The sequence below is a fragment of the Doryrhamphus excisus genome, linkage group LG2, assembly GCF_037039965.1.
Source record: "Doryrhamphus excisus strain RoL-2023G ecotype Guam linkage group LG2, RoL_Dexc_Guam_v1.1, whole genome shotgun sequence".
Classification (NCBI taxonomy): Eukaryota; Metazoa; Chordata; class Actinopteri; order Syngnathiformes; family Syngnathidae; genus Doryrhamphus; species Doryrhamphus excisus.
In genome coordinates, this window is record NC_136358.1 from 3,724,286 (window position 1) to 3,746,569 (window position 22,284).

Genomic DNA, 22,284 nt, shown 5'->3' on the forward strand with positions numbered 1-22,284 from the left:
AAGACTATTGAAAGACTATTTTGGTGGTGGGAGGTGGACCTTTTTGGGGTTAACTTTAAATTAGCAATTGCATTTTAATAATTAATATTTTAATATTAATTATAATATTTTAATAATTTTTATTTTTTTTAATTTTAATATTTAATATATTAATATTTAACATTTTAACATTAACCCTTGTATTATGTTGAAAAAAAATGACATTGATTATGTTGCGGGTCATTTTGACCCATATTGTGTAAATCCACTCAAAACAATCAAAAAATCAGGTTAACCAATAACAACTTTATTTTAGATTGTATATGCATTTATATATGAGACATACAATACATTTTTAATACCAACACTATGTTTAAGAACTATTTTCTGGTGACCAAAATGGGCAGGGATGTTTCTGTCGAATGCCTCATCTCTGCTATTTGCAGATGATGTGGTCCTGATGGCCTCTTTGGGCTGTGACCTTCATTTTTACTGTGAAGCTTCTGGGATGAGACTCAGTGCCTCCAAATCAGAGGCCATGGTTCTCAGTCGGAGAAGGGTGTGTGTTGTCTCTGGGTTGGGAATGAGGTCCTGCCCCAGGTGGAGGAGTTCAAGTATCTTGTATAGAAGTATAGACGGATCGGTGCAGCCTCGGCAGTAATGCGGTCTCTGTACCGGACCGTCGTGGTGATGAAAAGAGAGCTGAGCCGGAAGGCAAAGCTCTCGATTTACCGGTCGATCTATGTTCACACCCTCAACTATGCTGATGAGCTTTGGGGTGAGATAGGGTGAGCTCAGTCATCTGGAAGGGGCTCAGAGTGGACTTGCTTCTTCTTCACATTGAGAGGAGTCAGTTGAGGTGGCTCGGGCATCTAGTCCGGATGCCTCCCGAACGCCTCCCTGGTGAAGTGTTCCGGGGATTGTGTCTCACAGCTGGCCTGGGAACACCTTGGTGTCCTCCCGGTGGAGCTGGAGAAGGTGGCTGGGGACCGGAAAGTCTGGGCTTCCTACTGAGACTGCTGCCCCTGCGACCCGGACCCGGATAAGCGGAGGAAAATGGATGGATGGATGTTTCTGTCAACTGTATTAGAAGTCAAGCAGGTTCTCCAGTCATTAATGTTATGTCAGATAGATTATTGCTATCTTGTGGTCATGTGCTCCAAAGAAAGACACCCATAAGCTTCGACTCATGCAAAACAAAGCTGCCAATATCAAAGTACCAATATCATGGTCGTAGCAATATTTTGGCCAACTATATGTACGTAATATTTGAAGTGGAACAAATATTTTGTACTGCCATTGAATCCATATTCTGTGTTAAATATTGGGAAAGAAATAGCAGTTAGTTTTATTTCCACAAAAGGGATGGAGAAAAAAATGACGAGTCATGCTTTGCCATTTTTTAATTATGATGACAATGACAAAAATACATTTTATATAAATTAAAATAAAATAAAATAAAAGTCACTAAAGATATTAATTCATTTATTCATTTATTCATTCTTTTTCCTCACCAGGGTCGCGGGGGATGCTGGAGCCTATCCCAGCTGTCTTCCCAGCTTGCCATTTTTTTATTATTTTTTTGACACAGAGAAGCACTTTTGAGTCAGTTATTTATTAAATTCAATTGTGTTTCTCACTTTTTTTTTTTTTTTGCATTTCTTCAAAATGCTGACATTTGCAATTTTTGTCTTTGGCTCCATTTTATTATTTTACAGCCGTGATCCATAGAAAAGCAGACACTTGAGGCGAGAAACGTGATTGAAGTCAAGAAACAACTCGTTTCTGCCACGTTGAGTCTTTCGCAAAACAACCAGGTCTTCAATGAAAATAACAGTAATATTAAGTTGTATCCCATTAGCAGTGTACTACAGCAATAGTACTTCAACGTCCATTTATCACTTTCAATCATCATTTATAAATATTTATAATGTTTTAAATTGTTATAATATATACGACAAAACCCATCACAAAACTTAGACTTCATTTTATTAGCAACCCAAAAAAAAAAAAACACGTACCCATCTTGGCCCCTGAGCCTCAGCTTGGGAAATTTGTTCAATTCTAACACATTAAATACAATGAAAATATATATTAGCTTATATTAGATCTATGTATTAGCATAATACTCTGGTGCTGATGCTAGTGCTGGCTGGACAGTAACCATGACAACAGCGCTAGGCAGGATGCAGTGATGATGCTCGTCTTGTGGCTCGCTCCACTGGAAACCTCTACAGACATCAAGAAAAAAAAAAAACATTGTGATTATGTCTGTTTTTAATTTTTTGAATGAAAATAACACAACAAATGATCTTACGCATTCCGTTCACAAAAATGGATGTGACGTCCACGTTAAATGCCGTGATGTTCGGCGCAGCGTCGATCAATACTTGTCCAATGGCGGTGTTGTTGGGCACCGACCCCGATATAAACCTCAAGTTCATGTTGTTGATGATTGAGCCATTACTGACAAAAAATACAAATAAAAAAAACACTGTACTATGAACACATAGCGCAATGATATAACATGTAATAAAAAAAAAAACAATAAAATACCTGAATGACGTAACTCTCAAGGAGTTGAATGAGGAAAAGGCGCTGCTGTAGAAAGGTTCAAGCTGTGGAGAAATAGCATTATACATTTATTATTTCTTTTTATATTATATCTTAATTTACTGACTGGCAAGAAAAAAACATTCACACTGTTGGGTATGATTTTGTTTTACCGAAAAATGCATTATTTTCATAAATTAGTACCGTAAATACTCAGCATCTACTAATACTAATACTCATTCATTCATTCATTTTCTACCGCTTTTTCCTCGCAAGTGGGTTGCTGGAGCCTATCCCAGCTGTCTTCGGGCGAGATTGCGGGGTACACCCTGGACTGGTGGCCAGCCAATCACAGGGAACATATAGACAAACAACCATTCACACTCACATTCATACCTATGGACAATTTGGAGTCACCAATTAACCTAGCATGTTTTTGGAATGTGGGAGGAAACCGGAGTACCCGGAGAAAACCCACGCATGCACGGGGAGAACATGCAAACTCCACACAGAGATGGCCGAGGGTGGAATTGAACCCTGGTCTCCTAGCTGTGAGGTCTGTGCGCTAGACCCAAGACCTAAGACTAATACTAATACTAATACTAATACTAATACTAATACTAATACTAATACTAATACTAATACTAATACTAATAAATAAATACTAATAATGCATATTTAATATGTCTAGTGTGACATGAGTTGGAATGCTGTGAGTCTAATATTGCTAATATTTTTTTATGATGAGCTCAAATGCTGAGAATCAGGCATGTAAAAAAAAAAGTTATTCAAGTTATTTCCTTTAAACGTAAATATCCAAAAACTTACCACTTCCACACGGATAGGGAGGATAACTATTAACAGTTATTTAACCTTTAACATGAACATTAATCAAACGTAATAATTTTTTCTGGGTACATGATACCATACAGCATCCATATCAAGGCGGGGGCCTCAAACTGGTGTCCTGCGGGCCACCTTTGGCCCGCGGGCCGCGTGTTTGAGACCCCTGAATGAAAAAGTATGATTTCTTTTGTATGACTTAAAGATTTCTGAGAACTAATGTTTTGTTATTACCACGAATGTTGAGAATCGAACAATTGTGTGCTGTTTTTCTGACCATTTTTGAACGCTAAGAACCAAACACTCACACTAGATGCCACTAGAATTGCCTAGAATTGAGCATGGTGTGTTTTTTTTCTTACCGTAGTTTTCATCATCAGCGCTCGAGCAATGAACGCAACGGAAGACTGGTTGAGCAAGTCACTGATGAATGTCTCGCCCACTGACGTAAACCTCAATGTCCGTATTGTTAGCTGCAATGGCGTTAACGCCGCCTTTTTGGTAGTAGAAGCAGGCTTTGGCGTTGTTGAATTAGCTTTATGTGGAGATTCTGTCAAAACATTCAGAAGAACCTGGTTTAAAAAAAATTGCGGGTTAATCAGGATATATAAATTAAACGATTAACTTACGTAAGACTTGAACGCTGTTTTGAGCGATGCTGATATTGAACGTGTTGTTGGGTTGACCGAGTGTTTCCTGCAAGGTGGAAACAATGAGGTCATCCTGCGGGGTTGACGCCGTGTCCACAAACTCCAGTCCCACATCCACTCGCGTGTTGTCCATTCGCGTGATGACCACTGCTCGGCTGCGTTGCACATAAATCGCAGTTTTTTATGATCTTTTCCAACAATAACGTATAATATTTACATCATTTTGTGAAAACTGTACATGATTTGGATGACATAAGTGCGGATGAAGATGAAACCAAATCTTGCTCTATAGATGATGTCACACTGTAATACAGATTAAAAAAGTTAATAAGTATAAAAATTTATAAAATACAGTATGAAAGTGGACTTACAGTCGTGACGACTTGTGTTTCAAGAGCTTTGTACTGTTCACTATTGACATCATTGAATTCTTCTACAAAAGGTTCCTCCAAAGTCGCAGAAAGAATGACAACTGGTGGTGGAGACGTTGTTGGTCCATGAGTTGGAGATACCTGGCTGGTTGATGTTGGTCCATCAGTTGAGTGCACCTGAGCAGTTGTGGGCCTGCGGGTGGTCATTGGGCCATGGGTGGTTGTTGGTTTTTTGGCTGTTTGATGTGGAAAAACAATAAAATAAGAAATTAGGCAGTGTAGTCTTCAGCATTAACACTAACAAAACGTTACAATGGTGCCAGAAGTGTCAACTTACAAATGACTGCTATTGAGTCTGGATCAATGGTGAGGGCGAATGTGTTGTTGGGACTAGTCACAGCCTTTACCATTGTGTCTACCACAACAACACTCGAAACTGAATTGTTGAATTGTAATTCCACTTCTACTTGAGTGTTTCCCATTTGTGGCCTTGAATGTTAAAAAAAATATATAATGTTCATTTCAATTCCAGGGGATGTAAACTCTGGCAGTCCCAATATTTTGCTATACTTAAAGCATTACCTGAATGCTTTAACAATGGTTCTGATGAAAATACTTCCAAATGATTCCAAGAAGATGAAGTCACACTGGAAGAAGAATTATAGTTTTTAGTAATTTCACAAAAAGTGAAAATTTCACAGATTAGAAATGTACTCACCATTGATACCACTTGTGTTTGAAGAGTTTGGTATTGTTCACTGCTGGGATCATTCAATTCCTCCACAAAAGGTTCCTCCACAGTTGCTTGGACAAACACAACTGGTGAAAGGACTGAGGTGACTGAAGTTGTTGGTCCATTAGTGGTCTTTTGTCCATTAGTGTTTGTTGGTCCATGAGTTTCGAATACCTGGGTACTAGTTGGTCCATCGGTTATGGCAACCTTTGTGGATGTTGGTCCATTGGTTATGGCAACCTTTGTGGTTGTTGGTCCATTGGTTCTTGGAATGTGGGTGTTTGTAGGTCCATGGGTTGTGTGAACCTGGGTAGTATTTAGTTCAGTAGATGTGGGAACCTGGGAGGTTGATGGTCCATGGCTTATTGGACCCTGGCTAATGATTCTATGAGTTGTTGGTAGTTGGGTGGTTTGAATCTGGGTGGTTTTTAGTCCTTGAGTTGTGGGCCTGTGGGTTGTCATTGGGCCGTGGGTGGTTGTTGTTGGCTTTTTGGCTGTGATGTGAAAAACAATACCAGGATATATTAGGGAGGGTTGTCTTTAGCATTAACAGAAACAAAAAATGACAGTAGATGTGTTGACTTACTAATGACTGCTATTGAGTCTGGATCAATAGTTAGGTTGAAAGTGTTGGGACTAGTCACAGCCTGTACCAACGTGTCTACCACCACATCAGCTCCTGGGATTTGATCTGTCGATACCGAATCGTTGAACTGTAGTTCCACTTCTACTTGGGTGTTTCCCATTTGCGGCCTTGAATGATAAAAAAATCAAGTAAATGTCAATTCCAGGGGGTACGGTTTGACAGTGCCTATATTTACAGCATTACCTAAATTCTTTAACGACAGTTCTGATGAAAATACTTCCAAATGCTTCCAAGAAGATAAAGTCACACTGGAAGAAGAATTACAGTTATGAGCAATTTAGCAAAAATCATCGCAAGAATCTAAAAGAATGCTCACCATTGATACCACTTGTGTTTGAAGAGTTTGGTATTGTTCACTGCTGGGATCATTAAATTCTTCCACAAAAGGTTCCTCCACAGTTGCTTGGACAAACACAACTGGTGAAAGGACTGAGGCGACTGAAGTTGTTGGTCCATTAGTGTTTGTTGGTCCATGAGTTTCGAATACTTGGGTACTAGTTGGTCCATCCGTTATGGCAACCTTTGTGGATGTTGGTCCATTGGTTATGGCAACCTTTGTGGATGTTGGTCCATTGGTTATGGCAACCTTTGTGGATGTTGGTCCATTGGTTCTTGGAATGTGGGTGTTTGTAGGTCCATGGGTTGTGTGAACCTGGGTAGTATTTAGTTCAGTAGATGTGGGAACCTTGGAGGTTGATGGTCCATGGCTTATTGGACCCTGGCTAATGATTCTATGAGTTGTTGGTAGTTGGGTGGTTGTTTGAATCTGGGTGGTTTTTAGTCCTTGAGTTGTGGGCCTGTGGGTTGTCATTGGGCCGTCTGTGGTTGTTGTTGGCTTTTTGGCTGTTTGATGTGAAAAACAATACCAGGATATATTAGGGAGGGTTGTCTTTAGCATTAACAGAAACAAAAATTGACAGTAGTGGCAGATGTGTTGACTTACTAATGACTGCTATTGAGTCTGGATCAATAGTTAGGTTGAAAGTGTTGGGACTAGTCACAGCCTTTACCAACGTGTCTACCACCACATCAGCTCCTGGGATTTGATCTGTCGATACCGAATCGTTGAACTGCAGTTCCACTTCTACTTGAGTGTTTCCCATTTGTGGCCTTGAATGGTAAAAAATCAAATAAATGTCAATTCCAGGGGGTACGGTTTGACAGTGCCTATATTTACAGCATTACCTAAATTCTTTAACGACAGTTCTGATGAAAATACTTCCAAATGCTTCCAAGAAGATAAAGTCACACTGGAAGAAGAATTACAGTTATGAGCAATTTAGCAAAAAGCATCGCAAGAATCTAAAAGAATGCTCACCATTGATACCACTTGTGTTTGAAGAGTTTGGTATTGTTCACTGCTGGGATCATTCAGTTCTTCCACAAAAGGTTCCTCCACAGTTGCTTGGACAAACACAACTGGTGAAAGGACTGAGGTGACTGAAGTTGTTGGTCCATTAGTGGTCTTTTGTCCATCAGTGTTTGTTGGTCCATGAGTTTCGAATACCTGGGTACTAGTTGGTCCATCCGTTATGGCAACCTTTGTGGATGTTGGTCCATCGGTTATGGCAACCTTTGTGGTTGTTGGTCCATTGGTTCTTGGAATGTGGGTGTTTGTAGGTCCATGGGTTGTGTGAACCTGGGTAGTATTTAGTTCAGTAGATGTGGGAACCTGGGAGGTTGATGGTCCATGGCTTATTGGACCCTGGCTAATGATTCTATGAGTTGTTAGTAGTGGGGGGGTTGTTTGAATCTGGGTGGTTTTTAGTCCTTGAGTTGTGGGCCTGTGGGTTGTCATTGGACCGTCTGTGGTTGTTGTTGGCTTTTTGGCTGTGATGTGAAAAACAATACCAGGATATATTAGGGAGGGTTGTCTTTAGCATTAACAGAAACAAAAATTGACAGTAGATGTGTTGACTTACTAATGACTGCTATTGAGTCTGGATCAATAGTTAGGTTGAAAGTGTTGGGACTAGTCACAGCCTTTACCAACGTGTCTACCACCACATCAGCTCCTGGGATTTGATCTGTCGATACCGAATCGTTGAACTGTAGTTCCACTTCTACTTGGGTGTTTCCCATTTGTGGCCTTGAATGATAAAAAAATCAAGTAAATGTCAATTCCAGGGGGTACGGTTTGACAGTGCCTATATTTACAGCATTACCTAAATTCTTTAACGACCGTTCTGATGAAAATACTTCCAAATGCTTCCAAGAAGATAAAGTCACACTGGAAGAAGAATTACAGTTATGAGCAATTTAGCAAAAAGCATCGCAAGAATCTAAAAGAATGCTCACCATTGATACCACTTGTGTTTGAAGAGTTTGGTATTGTTCACTGCTGGGATCATTAAATTCTTCCACAAAAGGTTCCTCCACAGTTGCTTGGACAAACACAACTGGTGAAAGGACTGAGGCGACTGAAGTTGTTGGTCCATTAGTGGTCTTTTGTCCATTAGTTTTTGTTGGTCCATGAGTTTCGAATACCTGGGTACTAGTTGGTCCATCGGTTATGGCAACCTTTGTGGATGTTGGTCCATTGGTTATGGCAACCTTTGTGGATGTTGGTCCATTGGTTATGGCAACCTTTGTGGATGTTGGTCCATTGGTTCTTGGAATGTGGGTGTTTGTAGGTCCATGGGTTGTGTGAACCTGGGTAGTATTTAGTTCAGTAGATGTGGGAACCTGGGAGGTTGATGGTCCATGGCTTATTGGACCCTGGCTAATGATTCTATGAGTTGTTGGTAGTTGGGTGGTTTGAATCTGGGTGGTTTTTAGTCCTTGAGTTGTGGGCCTGTGGGTTGTCATTGGGCCGTGGGTGGTTGTTGTTGGCTTTTTGGCTGTTTGATGTGAAAAACAATACCAGGATATATTAGGGAGGGTTGTCTTTAGCATTGACAGAAACAAAAATTGACAGTAGATGTGTTGACTTACTAATGACTGCTATTGAGTCTGGATCAATAGTTAGGTTGAAAGTGTTGGGACTAGTCACAGCCTTTACCAACGTGTCTACCACCACATCAGCTCCTGGGATTTGATCTGTCGATACCGAATCGTTGAACTGCAGTTCCACTTCTACTTGAGTGTTTCCCATTTGTGGCCTTGAATGGTAAAAAATCAAGTAAATGTCAATTCCAGGGGGTACGGTTTGACAGTGCCTATATTTACAGCATTACCTAAATTCTTTAACGACAGTTCTGATGAAAATACTTCCAAATGCTTCCAAGAAGATAAAGTCACACTGGAAGAAGAATTACAGTTATGAGCAATTTAGCAAAAATCATCGCAAGAATCTAAAAGAATGCTCACCATTGATACCACTTGTGTTTGAAGAGTTTGGTATTGTTCACTGCTGGGATCATTCAATTCTTCCACAAAAGGTTCCTCCACAGTTGCTTGGACAAACACAACTGGTGAAAGGACTGAGGTGACTGAAGTTGTTGGTCCATTAGTGTTTGTTGGTCCATGAGTTTCGAATACTTGGGTACTAGTTGGTCCATCCGTTATGGCAACCTTTGTGGATGTTGGTCCATTGGTTCTTGGAATGTGGGTGTTTGTAGGTCCATGGGTTGTGTGAACCTGGGTAGTATTTAGTTCAGTAGATGTGGGAACCTGGGAGGTTGATGGTCCATGGCTTATTGGACCCTGGCTAATGATTCTATGAGTTGTTGGTAGTTGGGTGGTTGTTTGAATCTGGGTGGTTTTTAGTGCTTGAGTTGTGGGCTTGTGGATTGTCATTGGGCCGTCTGTGGTTGTTGTTGGCTTTTTGGCTGTTTGATGTGAAAAACAATAACAGGATATATTAGGGAGGGTTGTCTTTAGCATTAACAGAAACAAAAAATGACAGTAGATGTGTTGACTTACTAATGACTGCTATTGAGTCTGGATCAATAGTTAGGTTGAAAGTGTTGTTGGGACTAGTCACAGCCTGTACCAACGTGTCTACCACCACATCAGCTCCTGGGATTTGATCTGTCGATACCGAATCGTTGAAGAGCAGTTCCACTTCTACTTGAGTGTTTCCCATTTGTGGCCTTGAACGGTAAACAGACCACAGTTCATTTCAATTATAGGTCATGTAAACTGTGATAGACCTGTATTTAAAGTATTACCTAAATCCAATAACAATCGTTCTGATGAAAATACTTCCAAATGCTTCAAAGAAGATGAAGTCACACTGCAAGAAGAATTGCAGTTTTTTCACAAAAAGCAGTGGAGAAATCTCAGACTAGAAATATACTTACCATTGATACCACTTGTGTTTGAAGAGTTTGGTATTGTTCACTGTTGGGATCATTCAATTCTGGCACAAAAGGTTTCTCCAAAACGGCTTCAACAGACACAACTGGTGAGGGAACTGATGTCACTGCAGTTGTAGGCCCATTAGTGGCGACTGATCCAATGGTGGTTGTTGGTCTCTGGGTGGTTGTTCTGGGCTGTTCAGCTGTTTAATGATAATGGAAAACAAAACAATTAGTTAGTAAACCTTGTAAGACTGGAGAGCCAATGCAAAAATCCACAGAAATGTCCACTTACGAATGACTGCTATCGAGTCTGGATCAATAGTTAGGTTGAAAGTGTTGTTGGGACTAGTCACAGCCTGTACCAACGTGTCTACCACTGCATCCGCTTCTGGGATTTGTTCTGTCGATACCGAATCGTTGAACAGCAGTTCCACTTCTACTTGAGTGTTTCCCATTTGTGGCCTTGAACGGTAAACAGACCACAGTTCATTTCAATTGTCGGTCATGTAAACTGTGACAGACCTGTATTTAAAGTATTACCTAAATCCAATAACAATCGTTCTGATGAAAATACTTCCAAATGCTTCAAAGAAGATGAAGTCACACTGCAAGAAGAATTACAGTTTTTACTGATTTAATAAAAAACAGTGCCGAAATCTAACAGATTAGAAGTGCACTCACCATTGATACCACTTGTGTCTGAAGAGTTTGGTATTGTTCACTGTTGGGATCATTCAATTCTGGCACAAAAGGTTTCTCCAAAACGGCTTCAACAGACACAACCGGTGAGGGAACTGATGTCACTGCAGTTGTAGGCCCAGTAGTGGCTACTGGTCCATCGGTGGTTGTTGGTCTCTGGGTGGTTGTTCTTGGCTGTTCAGCTGTTTAACAATCGAAAACAAAACAATTAGTTAGTAAACCCTGTAAGACTGGACAGCCATTGGAAAAATCCACAGAAATGTCCACTTACGAATGACTGCTATCGATTCTGGATCAATAGTTAGGTTGAAAGTGTTGTTGGGACTAGTCACAGCCTGTACCAATGTGTCTACCACGACATCCGCTTCTGGGATTTGATCTGTCGATACCGAATCGTTGAACAGCAGTTCCACTTCTACTTGAGTGTTTCCCATTTGTGGCCTTGAATGGTAAAAAGTCAACAGTTGATTTCAATTGTAGATCATGTAAACTCCGACAGACCTGTATTTAAAGTATTACCTAAATCCAATAACAATCGTTCTGATGAAAATACTTCCAAATGCTTCAAAGAAGATGAAGTCACACTGCAAGAAGAATTGCAGGTTTGAGTCAATTCACAAAAAGCAGTGGAGAAATCTCAGACTAGAAATATACTTACCATTGATACCACTTGTGTTTGAAGAGTTTGGTATTGTTCACTGTTGGGATCATTCAATTCTGGCACAAAAGGTTTCTCCAAAACGGCTTCAAGAGACACAACCGGTGAGGGAACTGATGTCACTGCAGTTGTAGGCCCATTAGTGGCGACTGATCCAATGGTGGTTGTTGGTCTCTGGGTGGTTGTTCTTGGCTGTTCAGCTGTTTAATGATAATGGAAAACAAAACAATTAGTTAGTAAACCTTGTAAGACTGGACAGCCACTGCAAAAATCCACAGAAATGTCCACTTACGAATGACTGCTATCGAGTCTGGATCAATAGTTAGGTTGAAAGTGTTGTTGGGACTAGTCACAGCCTGTACCAACGTGTCTACCACCGCATCCGCTTCTGGGATTTGATCTGTTGATACCGAATCGTTGAACAGCAGTTCCACTTCTACTTGAGTGTTTCCCATTTGTGGCCTTGAATTTTAAAAAGTCAACAGTTCATTTCAATTGTCGGTCATGTAAACTGTGACAGACCTGTATTTAAAGTATTACCTAAATCCAATAACAATCGTTCTGATGAAAATACTTCCAAATGCTTCAAAGAAGATGAAGTCACACTGCAAGAAGAATTGCAGTTTTGAGTCAATTCACAAAAAGCAGTGGAAAATCTCAGACTATAAATATACTTACCATTGATACCACTTGTGTTTGAAGAGTTTGGTATTGTTCACTGTTGGGATCATTCAATTCTGGCACAAAAGGTTTCTCCAAAACGGCTTCAACAGACACAACCGGTGAGGGAACTGATGTCACTTCAGTTGTAGGCCCATTAGTGGCTACTGGTCCATCGGTGGTTGTCCTTATTGTTGTGTCGATCTTTGTCGTTGACATTATCGGAATTGTCGTCGGCTTGTAAGTTAGAGTCGTTGGCTCTTGTGTTGTGGTTGAACCTTTTGATACAAAATAGAAGAATAACAATGAGGGTTTTTTTTACGTAATAGTATACAGCCAGGACAAAAAACTTGCACTGGAAGCAATCCCTGGGGAACACCTATGCAAAGCTACGGATTAGAATGATGTTTAGTTTACTTACGAATTACTGCAATTGATTGTGGATCCACAGCGAGTTTGAAGGGGTTGCAGGAGTTATTTGCCACCTGAATGAACATTTCGACCACCAGGTCCTCTTCTGGCATTGGGTAGGATGATGTATTGCTGAACTCCAACACCATTTCTACTGCTGTGTTTGCCATTTGTTGACTTAAATTGAAAAAATTAAAAGATTTATGAGAATGCCTACTATAAAATTAGCGCGTTTACATATCATTAAAGTTTTACCTAAATCCAACAACTGTGGTTTTGATGAAATTAGCTCGAAATGCTTGGATGAAGATATAGTCGCACTGTGAAAGTAGTAAATATAAGATTCATGAATGAAATATCAGAACATAACATGAATTTACCTCAACGTGTACTCACCATGGCTTGCACTTGTGTTTCAAGTTTTTCATATTCAGCACTGCTGTTATCCTCCAACTCCGCAATGAAAGGTTCGTCAAAAGTCGCCACAAGCGACACGACCGCTGTCGATGCCGCTGTCAGCCCATCACTGATGCTACAAATTTGTGCTCCAGAAGGCGTAGAAACTGCCATCGCCACTGTATTCGGAAGAAATTTGATCTATCTATATAAACTGTATATATTAGAGGTGCTCCGATCAATCTACCACATATCGGTATCGGCCAATATCACTGAAAATGCATTGTCAAATAATAAAATGTGAGTTGTGGATGCCAGCATTCTGTTAATGTTCTGATACAACAAGCATATTGGATTTTTTGGCTTGAAAATATGAAAAATATGAAATGTTTCATGTTAAATGCAACCACAAGATAAAACCTTGGTCACCCCTAATATAGCCACTTGTACATGTGTATGTGATCCGTATTGGTATCGATATCAGCCGATTTCACTCGTGGATTAGCGGGATCGATATCGGCAGCATAAAGTCCTGATCAGAACATCCCAAATATATATAAATACACTACAATTATTGAATTATTGATATTTCTTGATCAGAATTGCACTCACCTAGCAGCACTAAAATATTGCCAATATCCATAATGTCCTGTTGCACCTGTAAAATCATTTAATAAACATGAAAAAAAATCACAAAAATTTGGCAGAAAATTATACACAGAATCCTGCAAAACATTTTTTATATTTTTGTCAAAAAGCTCGAAAACGTATGGGAAAAATATGTAGAAAAACACACATAATACTGTAACTTTTTACAAGGTTTGCTCTGGAAAAAAATTTGAAAAAATGGCAAAATTTGCAAAATTTCACATTCACACATTCAGACTAACTTCATTGTAATCTTGCAACTTTATTCTTGCTCATTTGCATACACTTGCTTAATTAAATTTTAGTTCCCCGTCCATCCATTTTTTATGCCGCTTATCTTCACAAGTGTTGCGGTGGTATGCTGGAGCCTATCCCAGCTGTCTTCGGGTGAGAGGTGGGGTACACCCTGGACTGGTGGCCAGCCAATCACAGCGCACATATAGACAAACAACCATTCACACTCACATTCATACCTATGGACAATTTGGAGTCGCCGATTAACCTGGAATGTGGGAGGAACCGGAAACCGGAATACCCAGAGAAAGTTTAGTTTGTTTAGTTTAGTTTGTAAAATTACGTAAAGAACTCCGGTCATATATTCCAGAAAATATAAATAGGGATCAGGTTAAGTAGCGACTCTAAATTATCCATAGGTATGAATGTGAGTATAAATGGTTGTTTTTCTATATGTGCCCTGTGATTGGCTGGCAACCAGTCCAGTTTGTACCCTGCTTCTTGCCCAAAGTCAGCTGGGATAGGCTCACTTGGAATACAGTGATTACAGTATGGCAGTATTACTCATAGAATTAACTGTTTTTAAATCTCTGAGCTTTGATCTAAAAAAAATGAAAATTTTATTAGAATTATTAATTAATTATTAATTATGTTTCAATTATTTTTTAAATTAATAATTAATATTAATTATTGAAATTATGATTAATATACTCTTTGTTCTTTTATTGTAACATTACAAATAATGAACTAATTGGCATTTTCCTTACAAAAAATAAGATGCAAACTACCTGTGGTTGCGATTCTTCAGAATTTTCAAGTGTGATCGACACAAAAAGCTTTTACCTTTGACTTTCTGCCTTTTCTTGAATTAAATAATATTATTGGATTGCAAATATTACCCAAGTAATATCCTACAGCACAGTAAAACATTAAAATCATTCACCGACATCAACTCAAAAAAAAAAAAAAAGATCTGACTTTAAACAATCAAATGAAATACTTACCTAAACTCTTTATTTCTGCTTTACTTTTTATTCCTTTTCACACCGACACTCGCACCTTTTATGGCAAGTTCTGCAAAAAAACGGAGCCTTTTTATAAAGTCGGTGGTGTGAGACATCTTTTAGAAATGTGGACTCTTAATCTGCTAACAATATGTGTCTCCGTCAGCGGTGACAGTGCCTTGGCAATGTGTCACGGCACCCTCCCTTCTTTTGTCTGCCAATAAAAATGTAAAACAACCTGTCAATCAAACAAAAAAAAACACACACTGTGATGGATGGTTTTGAATATGCAAGACATTGAAAAATAATGATAATAATGACAATTTTCTATACTATATATTTTTTTAATATTATAAGTAACACAAATGAAATAAAAATATGATTCAATTGTAAAAATGTTTTAAATGAAAAAAGAAACAAAGAAGATCAGCATCTGACCTTCTCCCAGATGTAACATATGATGATGGACAGGTTCATGTTGAGTTCTCAGACTCTGTATTCTCTACAGAAGGTTTTCAATGGGATTTGTATTGGTATTTCTTCCACCCCCCTGATTATATCCACAGTCGAGGTCAGCTGCCCACCCCCCCTTTCCCCCCCCACTGTAAACTGTCTGGACAGGACACTGCTTTCTCTTTCTGAGGTGTCAGGTGCTTTTTGTTTATTTATTTGGTAGGGATAAGCACATGGGTGATTCTCCTCAAAGGCGTAACAAAAAAGCGACATAGCAATCAGGAATTAAAGTTATTTTCTAACTAATTTGCATATTAAAATCAAACAACTTGTTCTATTTTAGTTTATGAAGGAAAAACCTAAAAGAAAATCTTACATTTTATTTATTTTATGCCCTGAGGGTACTGATTCAATTATAATATTTACATAAAAATGCTATAATTTATTGACTTATTTTTGATAAAAGCTTGATTTGTACTTTTTATACATTAATACATTTGTTGTTTTTTTTTTTCATGGGATGATTTTAGAACAGGGGTGGGCAAACTTTTTGACTCGCATTGATATATTATAATAATTACAATAAAATTAAAATAATAATTATTAAATTATTATTATGTAAAATATGCAAATATAACAATAATATATAATTAATATAATAATTAGCATTAATATAATAATTATAATAATCATAATAGTTCTAATAATTATAATAATCTAATAATCTTATAATAATCTAATAATAATATAATAATAATAATAATAATAATAATAATAATAATTATAATTATAATTATAATTATAATTATAATTATAATTATTATTATGTGCTTGTGTCCCTTTTTTCAGGAGCACTTTGTAAACAAAAGACCATGTCAAAAAACGAAATTGATAAAACCATCAAAAGGTTGGCTCAGGCCATGATGCCAGGTTGTATGTTGAGTTTAAATGAAATACTTTGGAAAGATTTGGAAAGGTGATATGAGCATCCAATGACATAATGTGTACCATAGTAAGTGTCAATATAGTGATATATATAGCACATCATGACTGGTTCAAGACTCTTCATCCTTGTATTTAGCAAACATCAACTGCTTGTATTGTTTCTTGAATTGGCTCATTGTTGTGCATTGTTTGATTTCCTTACTCAATCCATTCCATAGTTTGATTCCACATACTGAAATGCTATGGCTTTTTAACATAGTTAAAAACGTTTATCAAGGTACATGAGATATAATGCTATATTTCAAAAGGAGGAAAAACACCCGTCTTGCAAATAAATGACTTTATTTTATTAGCAACCCAAAAGAAAAAGCGTACACATCTTGGCCCCTGAGCGTCAGTTTGGGAACTTTGTTCAATTGTAACACATTAAATGCAATGAAAATATATATTAGCTATAGATCTATATATTAACATATACATTGGTGCTGATGCTAGTGCTGGCTGGACAGTAACCATGACAACAGTGCTAGGCAGGATGCAGTGATGATGCTCGTCTTGTGGCTCGCACCGCTGGAAACCTCTACAAACATCGAGGGAAAAAAAACATTATGATTGTGTCTGTTCTTAATTAAAAAAAAAAAATGAAAATAACACAACAAATGATCTTACGCATTCCGTTCACAAAAATGGATGTGACGTCCACGTTAAATGCCGTGATGTTCGGCGCAGCGTCGATCAATACTTGTCCAATAGCGGTGTTGTTAGGCACCGACCCCGATATAAACCTCAAGTTCATGTTGTTGATGATTGAGCCATTACTGACAAAAAATAAAAATAAAAAAAACACTGTACCATGAACACATGATATAACATGCAATAAAAAAAAAACAATAAAATACCTGAATGACGTAACTCTCAAGGAGTTGAATGAGGAAAATGCGCTGCTGTAGAAAGGTTCAAGCTGTGGAGAAATAGCATTATACATTTATTATTTCTTTTTATATTATATCTTAATTTACTGACTGGCAAGAAAAAAACATTCACACTGTTGGGTATGATTTTTTTTTTTTTTTTTTTACCCCAAAATGTGTTATTTTAATCAAACATACTAACTAACATGCTGCTATTGCATCGATTGGGAATGCTGTGAATCTTGTTGTATGGCAAAACATGTTTATTATGATTAGCGGGCATACTGAGAATAAATTATTATCTTGTGTAATTTTTTAATTGTTGTGAAACTGCTGGAAATCAAACATAATACAAACTACAGTGTGCCTAATTACAGGTGGTCCTCAGGTTACGTACAAGGTCTTTTCCTAGGCTCTGTCTTTATCTAGTGGGATCTTATATCTAAATATACCTTAATTTATTTTTTAATGTACTAACACTGCACAGATCAAATGAAAGATGAAAGAGTAAAAAAAAATAAATAAATTAACTGAAAGTGATCAAAAATAAAAGTCAAAGCACTAGCAACCTTTCTATCTCAGATCAGCAACCAGGCAGTTACAGTTTGTGTACTGTAGTATTAGTTGTGTGATTTCTGAGTGTCTGTGAATGTGACATGAGTTCTGACTGTGTGCGTGGAGTTGCCAGTCCTGTTGAAAAATAAAAAAAATATAAATGATATAAAAAAAAATTATTTGTCCATTGAATTTTATTTTCTTTTTTACATTTTTTTGAGTAAAAATACCTGAATATGCATATTTCCTATTCAAATACTGAGCAGAAACCTGCACTAATATGGATCATGGGGTCTTTAACTTCCAATGCCATGACTTTCTACAGCTCGGGTAATTATTCTTATTCAGGGTTTGGATTTTTTTTTCTCCCTTAATCATAAAACGTTTAATTTAACAACAACGTTTTGTGTCCAGTTGTGTTGTTGACTAATATTAACATTAGTTTGATGATCTGAAACATTTAAGTGTGACAAAAAAACATATCAAGATAGGGGGCAAACACACCAGCCAATGTTATTCTGTGGGCATAAACTTTGTTATTATGAAGGTGAATGCTGAGAATCTAACATGGCGTTTTTCTTACCGTAGTCTTGATCATCGTCGCTCGAGCAATAAACGGAGCAGACGACTGGTTGAGCAAGTCACTGATGAATGTCTCGCCCACTGACGTAAACCTCAATGTCCGTATTGTTAGCTGCAATGGCGTTGATTCCGCCTTTTTGGTAGTAGAAGCAGGCTTTGGCGTTGTTGAATTAGCTTTATGTGGAGATTCTGTCAAAACATTCAGAAGAACCTGGTTAAAAAAATTGCGGGTTAATCAGAACATATAAATGACGATTAACTTACGTAAGACTTTAACGCTGTTTTGAACGATGCTGATGTTGAATGTGTTGTTGGGTTGACTGAGTGTTTCCTGCAAGGTGGAAACGACGAGGTCATCCTGCGGGGTTGACGCCGTGTCCACAAACTGCAGTCCCACATCCACTCGCGTGTTGTCCATTCGCGTGATGACCACTACGCGGCTGTGTTGCACATAAATTGCATAAATGATATTTTACAACAATAACGTACAATATTTACACCATCTTGCGAAAACTGTACATGATTTGGATGACATAGGTGCGGATGAAGATTAAACCAAATCTTGCTCTATAGATGATGTCGCACTGTAATACAGACAAAAATGTTTTAAAACATTAGAAAGCAGAAAAAGTGATAAAATAGGAATATGGACTTACCGCCGTTACCACTTGTGTTTCAAGAGCTTTGTACTGTTCACTATTGACATCATTGAATTCTTCTACAAAAGGTTCCTCCAAAGTCGCAGAAAGAATGACAACTGGTGGTGGAGACGTTGTTGGCCCATGAGTTATGGGCATGTGGGCGGTTGTTGGCCCATGGGCGGTGGTTGGCCCATGGGTGGGTGTTGGCCCATGGGCAGTGGTTGGCCCATTGGCTGAGGCAACCAGGATGCTTGTTGGTTCATGAGTTGTAGATACCTGGGTGCTTGTCGGTCCATGAGTTGTAGGCATGTGGGTGGTTGTTGATCCATGAGTTGTGGGAATTTTGGTAGTGGTTGGTCCATGGGATACAGATGCCTGGGTCGTTACTGCTTTCTGTGTTATGGGCATGTGGGCGGTGGTTGGCCCATGGGTTGAGGCAACCTGGATGTTTGTTGGTTCATGAGTTGTAGATACCTGGGTGGTTACTGGTCCATGAGTTGTGGGCATGTGGGTGGTTGTTGGTCCATGAGTTGTGGGAATTTGGGTAGTGGTTGGTCCATGGGATACAGATGCCTGGGTCGTTACTGCTTTATGTGTTATGGGCATGTGGGTGGTTATTGGTCCATGAGTTGGTGGAGCAGTTGTAGATACCTGGATGGTTACTGGTCCGTGAGTTGGAAGAATTTGAGTGGTTCTTGGCCCATGGGTGGTCGTTGGTCCATGAGTTGTGGGAACCTGGCTGTCTGATGGTCCATGAGTTGTAGGAACCTGGCTGTCTGCTGGTCCATGAGTTGTAGGAACCTGGCTGTCTAATGGTCCATGAGTTGTAGGAACCTGGCTGTCTGATGGTCCATGAGTTGTAGGAACCTGGCTGTCTAATGGTCCATGAGTTGTAGGAACCTGGCTGTCTGATGGTCCATGAGTTGTAGGTACTGGGGTACTTCTTTGTCCATGCGTTGTGTGAACCTGCATGGCGGTTGGTCCATGGGTTGTAGATGCCTGAGTGGTTACTTCTTCATGGATTGTGGGCATGTGGGTGGTTATTGGTCCATGAGTTGTGGGCATGTGTGTGGGTATTGGCCCATGGGCAGTAGTTGGCCCATGGGTTGAGGCAACCTGGATGTTTGTTGGTTCATGAGTTGTAGATACCTGGGTGGTTACTGGTCCATGAGTTGTGGGCATGTGGGTGGTTGTTGGTCCATGAGTTGTAGGCATGTGGGTGGTTGTTGGTCCGTGAGTTGTGGGAATTTGGGTAGTGGTTGGTCCATGGGATACAGATGCCTGGGTCGTTACTGCTTTATGTGTTATGGGCATGTGGGTGGTTATTGGTCCATGAGTTGATGGAACCTGGATGCTTGCTGGTCCATGAGTTGTAGATACCTGGGTGGTTACTGGTCCGTGAGTTGTAAGAATTTGGGTGGTTCTTGGCCCATGGGTGGTCGTTGGTCCATGAGTTGTGGGAACCTGGCTGTCTGATGGTCCATGAGTTGTAGGTACTGGGGTACTTCTTTGTCCATGTGTTGTGTGAACCTGCATGGTGGTTGGTCCATGGGTTGTAGATGCCTGAGTGGTTACTTCTTCATGGATTGTGGGCATGTGAGTGCTTATTGGTCCATGAGTTGTGGGCATGTGTGTCCGTGTTGGCCCATGGGCAGTAGTTGGCCCATGGGTTGAGGCAACCTGGATGTTTGTTGGTTCATGAGTTGTAGATACATGGGTGGTTACTGGTCCATGAGTTGTGGGCATGTGGGTGGTTGTTGGTCCATGAGTTGTAGGCATGTGGGTGGTTGTTGGTCCATGAGTTGTGGGAATTTGAGTAGTGGTTGGTCCATGAGATACAGATGCCTGGGTCGTTACTGCTTTATGTGTTATGGGCATGTGGGTGGTTATTGGTCCATGAGTTGATGGAACCTGGATGCTTGCTGGTCCATGAGTTGTAGATACCTGGGTGGTTACTGGTCCGTGAGTTGTAAGAATTTGGGTGGTTCTTGGCCCATGGGTGGTCGTTGGTCCATGAGTTGTGGGAACCTGGCTGTCTGATGGTCCATGAGTTGTAGGACCTGGGGTACTTCTTTGTCCATGTGTTGTGTGAACCTGCATGGCAGTTGGTCCATGGGTTGTAGATGTCTGAGTGGTTACTTCTTCATGGATTGTGGGCATGTGGGTGGTTATTGGTCCATGAGTTGTGGGCGTGTGTGTGGGTGTTGGCCCATGGGCAGTAGTTGGCCCATGGGTTGAGGCAACCTGGATGCTTGCTGGTTCATGAGTTGTAGATACTTGGGTGGTTACTGCTCCATGAGTTGAGGGAACGTGGATGCTTGTTGGTCCATGAGTTGTAGATACCTGAGTGGTTACTGGTCCCTGAGTTGTGGACACGTGGGTGGTTGTAGGCCCATGGATTGTCGATCCCTGGGTTGTTACTGCTCCACGAGTTGTGGGCATGTGGGTGGTTGTTGGCCGATGGGTTGTGGGAATTTGGGTGGTTGTTGGCTCATGGGTGGTCGTTGGTCCATGAGCTGAGGGAACTTGGCTGCTTGTTGGTCCGTGAGTTGTGGGAACCTGGCTGTTTGATGGTCCATGAGTTGTAGGTACTGGGGTACTTCTTTGTCCATGCGTTGTGTGAACCTGCATGGAGGTTGGTCCATGGGTTGTAGATGCCTGAGTGGTTACTTCTTCTAATTGGGTGGTTATTGAGGGAACCTGGATGTTTGTTGGTTCATGAGCTGTAGATACCTGGGTGGTTACTTGTGCATGAGTTGTGGGCATGTGGGTGATTGTTGGGCCATGAGTGGTCATTGGTCCTTGAGTTGAGGGAACGTGGATGCTTGTTGGTCCATGAGTTGCAGATACCTGAGTGGTTACTGGTCCCTGAGTTGTGGGCACGTGGGTGGTTGTAGGCCTATGGGTTGTGGAAATTTGTGTGGTTGTTGGCCCATGGGTGGTCGTTGGTCCATGAGTTGTAGGAACCTGGCTGTCTGATGGTCCATGAGTTGTAGGTACTGGGGTACTTCTTTGTCCATGCGTTGTGTGAACCTGCGTGGTGGTTGGTCGATGGGTTGTAGATGCCTGAGTAGTTACTTCTTCATGGATTGTGGGCATGTGGGTGGTTATTGGTCCAAGAGTTGTGGGAATTTGGGTGGTTGTTGGCCCATGGGCTATGGTTGGCCCATGGGTTGAGGGAACCTGGATGGTTGTTGGTTCATGAGTTGCAGATACCTGGGTGGTTACTGGTGCATGACTTGTGGGCATGTGGGTGATTGTTGGTCCATCAGTTGAGGAAATCTGGATGCTTGCTGGTCCATGAGTTGTTGATACCTGGGTGGTTACTGGTCCGTGCGTTATAGGAACGTGGGTGGTTGTTGACCCATGGGTGGTGGTTGGTCCATGGGTTGTAGGTGTTTGGGTGGTTACTTCTTCATGGATTGTGGGCATGTGAGTGCTTATTGGTCCATGAGTTGTTGGAATTTG

General features: G+C 40.1%; 2 protein-coding genes and 2 long non-coding RNA genes across 10 annotated transcripts; all 4 read right to left on the bottom strand.

Annotated features, from left to right (window-relative positions):
* Positions 1 to 1,677: 1,677 nt before the first annotated feature.
* On the bottom strand, positions 1,678 to 4,877 carry LOC131125777 (uncharacterized). The gene is made up of 8 exons (XM_078789108.1): positions 4,734 to 4,877; positions 4,397 to 4,632; positions 4,264 to 4,328; positions 4,005 to 4,180; positions 3,738 to 3,925; positions 2,536 to 2,597; positions 2,297 to 2,445; positions 1,678 to 2,210 (listed from the first exon to the last, which is right to left on the bottom strand). The coding sequence occupies exons 1-8, from the start codon at positions 4,804 to 4,806 to the stop codon at positions 2,122 to 2,124; spliced, it is 1,038 nt and encodes a 345-aa protein (XP_078645234.1). The 5' UTR covers positions 4,807 to 4,877; the 3' UTR covers positions 1,678 to 2,121.
* A 7,312-nt stretch (positions 4,878 to 12,189) lies between these two features.
* On the bottom strand, positions 12,190 to 12,768 carry LOC144898125 (uncharacterized). Its single transcript, XR_013627029.1, has 3 exons — positions 12,703 to 12,768; positions 12,458 to 12,624; positions 12,190 to 12,314 (listed from the first exon to the last, which is right to left on the bottom strand). It is a non-coding gene; the product is annotated as an uncharacterized LOC144898125 (long non-coding RNA).
* An 81-nt stretch (positions 12,769 to 12,849) lies between these two features.
* LOC144898126 (uncharacterized) lies at positions 12,850 to 14,865 on the bottom strand. The gene is made up of 3 exons (XR_013627030.1): positions 14,730 to 14,865; positions 13,456 to 13,501; positions 12,850 to 13,022 (listed from the first exon to the last, which is right to left on the bottom strand). It is a non-coding gene; the product is annotated as an uncharacterized LOC144898126 (long non-coding RNA).
* Positions 14,866 to 16,452: 1,587 nt separating this feature from the next.
* Positions 16,453 to 22,093, bottom strand: LOC131126450 (uncharacterized). Of its 7 annotated transcripts, none has more exons than XM_078795695.1 (10): positions 21,763 to 22,093; positions 20,281 to 20,856; positions 19,651 to 19,683; positions 18,832 to 19,584; positions 18,695 to 18,759; positions 18,440 to 18,615; positions 18,177 to 18,364; positions 17,027 to 17,088; positions 16,797 to 16,945; positions 16,453 to 16,707 (listed from the first exon to the last, which is right to left on the bottom strand). In XM_078795695.1, the coding sequence occupies exons 1-10, from the start codon at positions 22,063 to 22,065 to the stop codon at positions 16,619 to 16,621; spliced, it is 2,394 nt and encodes a 797-aa protein (XP_078651821.1). In that variant the 5' UTR covers positions 22,066 to 22,093; the 3' UTR covers positions 16,453 to 16,618. The 7 variants fall into 7 exon arrangements, with proteins under 7 accessions (XP_078651821.1, XP_078651816.1, XP_078651817.1 ...); XM_078795690.1 differs by having other exon boundaries at positions 19,717 to 20,856; XM_078795691.1 differs by lacking the exon at positions 19,651 to 19,683 and having other exon boundaries at positions 19,717 to 20,856.
* Positions 22,094 to 22,284: the final 191 nt, after the last annotated feature.

Bases quoted from the DNA above. Each gene is read 5' to 3' on its own strand.
- LOC131125777 (XM_078789108.1), bottom strand. From the start codon at position 4,806: ATGGTAAAGGCTGTGACTAGTCCCAACAACACATTCGCCCTCACCATT. The intron at 4,181-4,263 runs GTACAGTTTTCA...TGTGCAACGCAG, and splicing joins ACTTATGTCATCCAAATCAT to CCGAGCAGTGGTCATCACGC. The intron at 2,598-3,737 runs GTAAGAAAAAAA...ATTTCTCCACAG, and splicing joins CGCTGATGATGAAAACTACG to CTTGAACCTTTCTACAGCAG.
- LOC131126450 (XM_078795688.1), bottom strand. From the start codon at position 22,065: ATGCCCACAAGTCATGCACCAGTAACCACCCAGGTATCTGCAACTCAT. The intron at 20,857-21,762 runs ACGACCACCCAT...ACTCATGGACCA, and splicing joins TTCCTACAACTCATGGACCA to TCAGACAGCCAGGTTCCCAC. The intron at 16,946-17,026 runs GTATTTTATTGT...ATTTTTTGTCAG, and splicing joins TTGAGAGTTACGTCATTCAG to TAATGGCTCAATCATCAACA.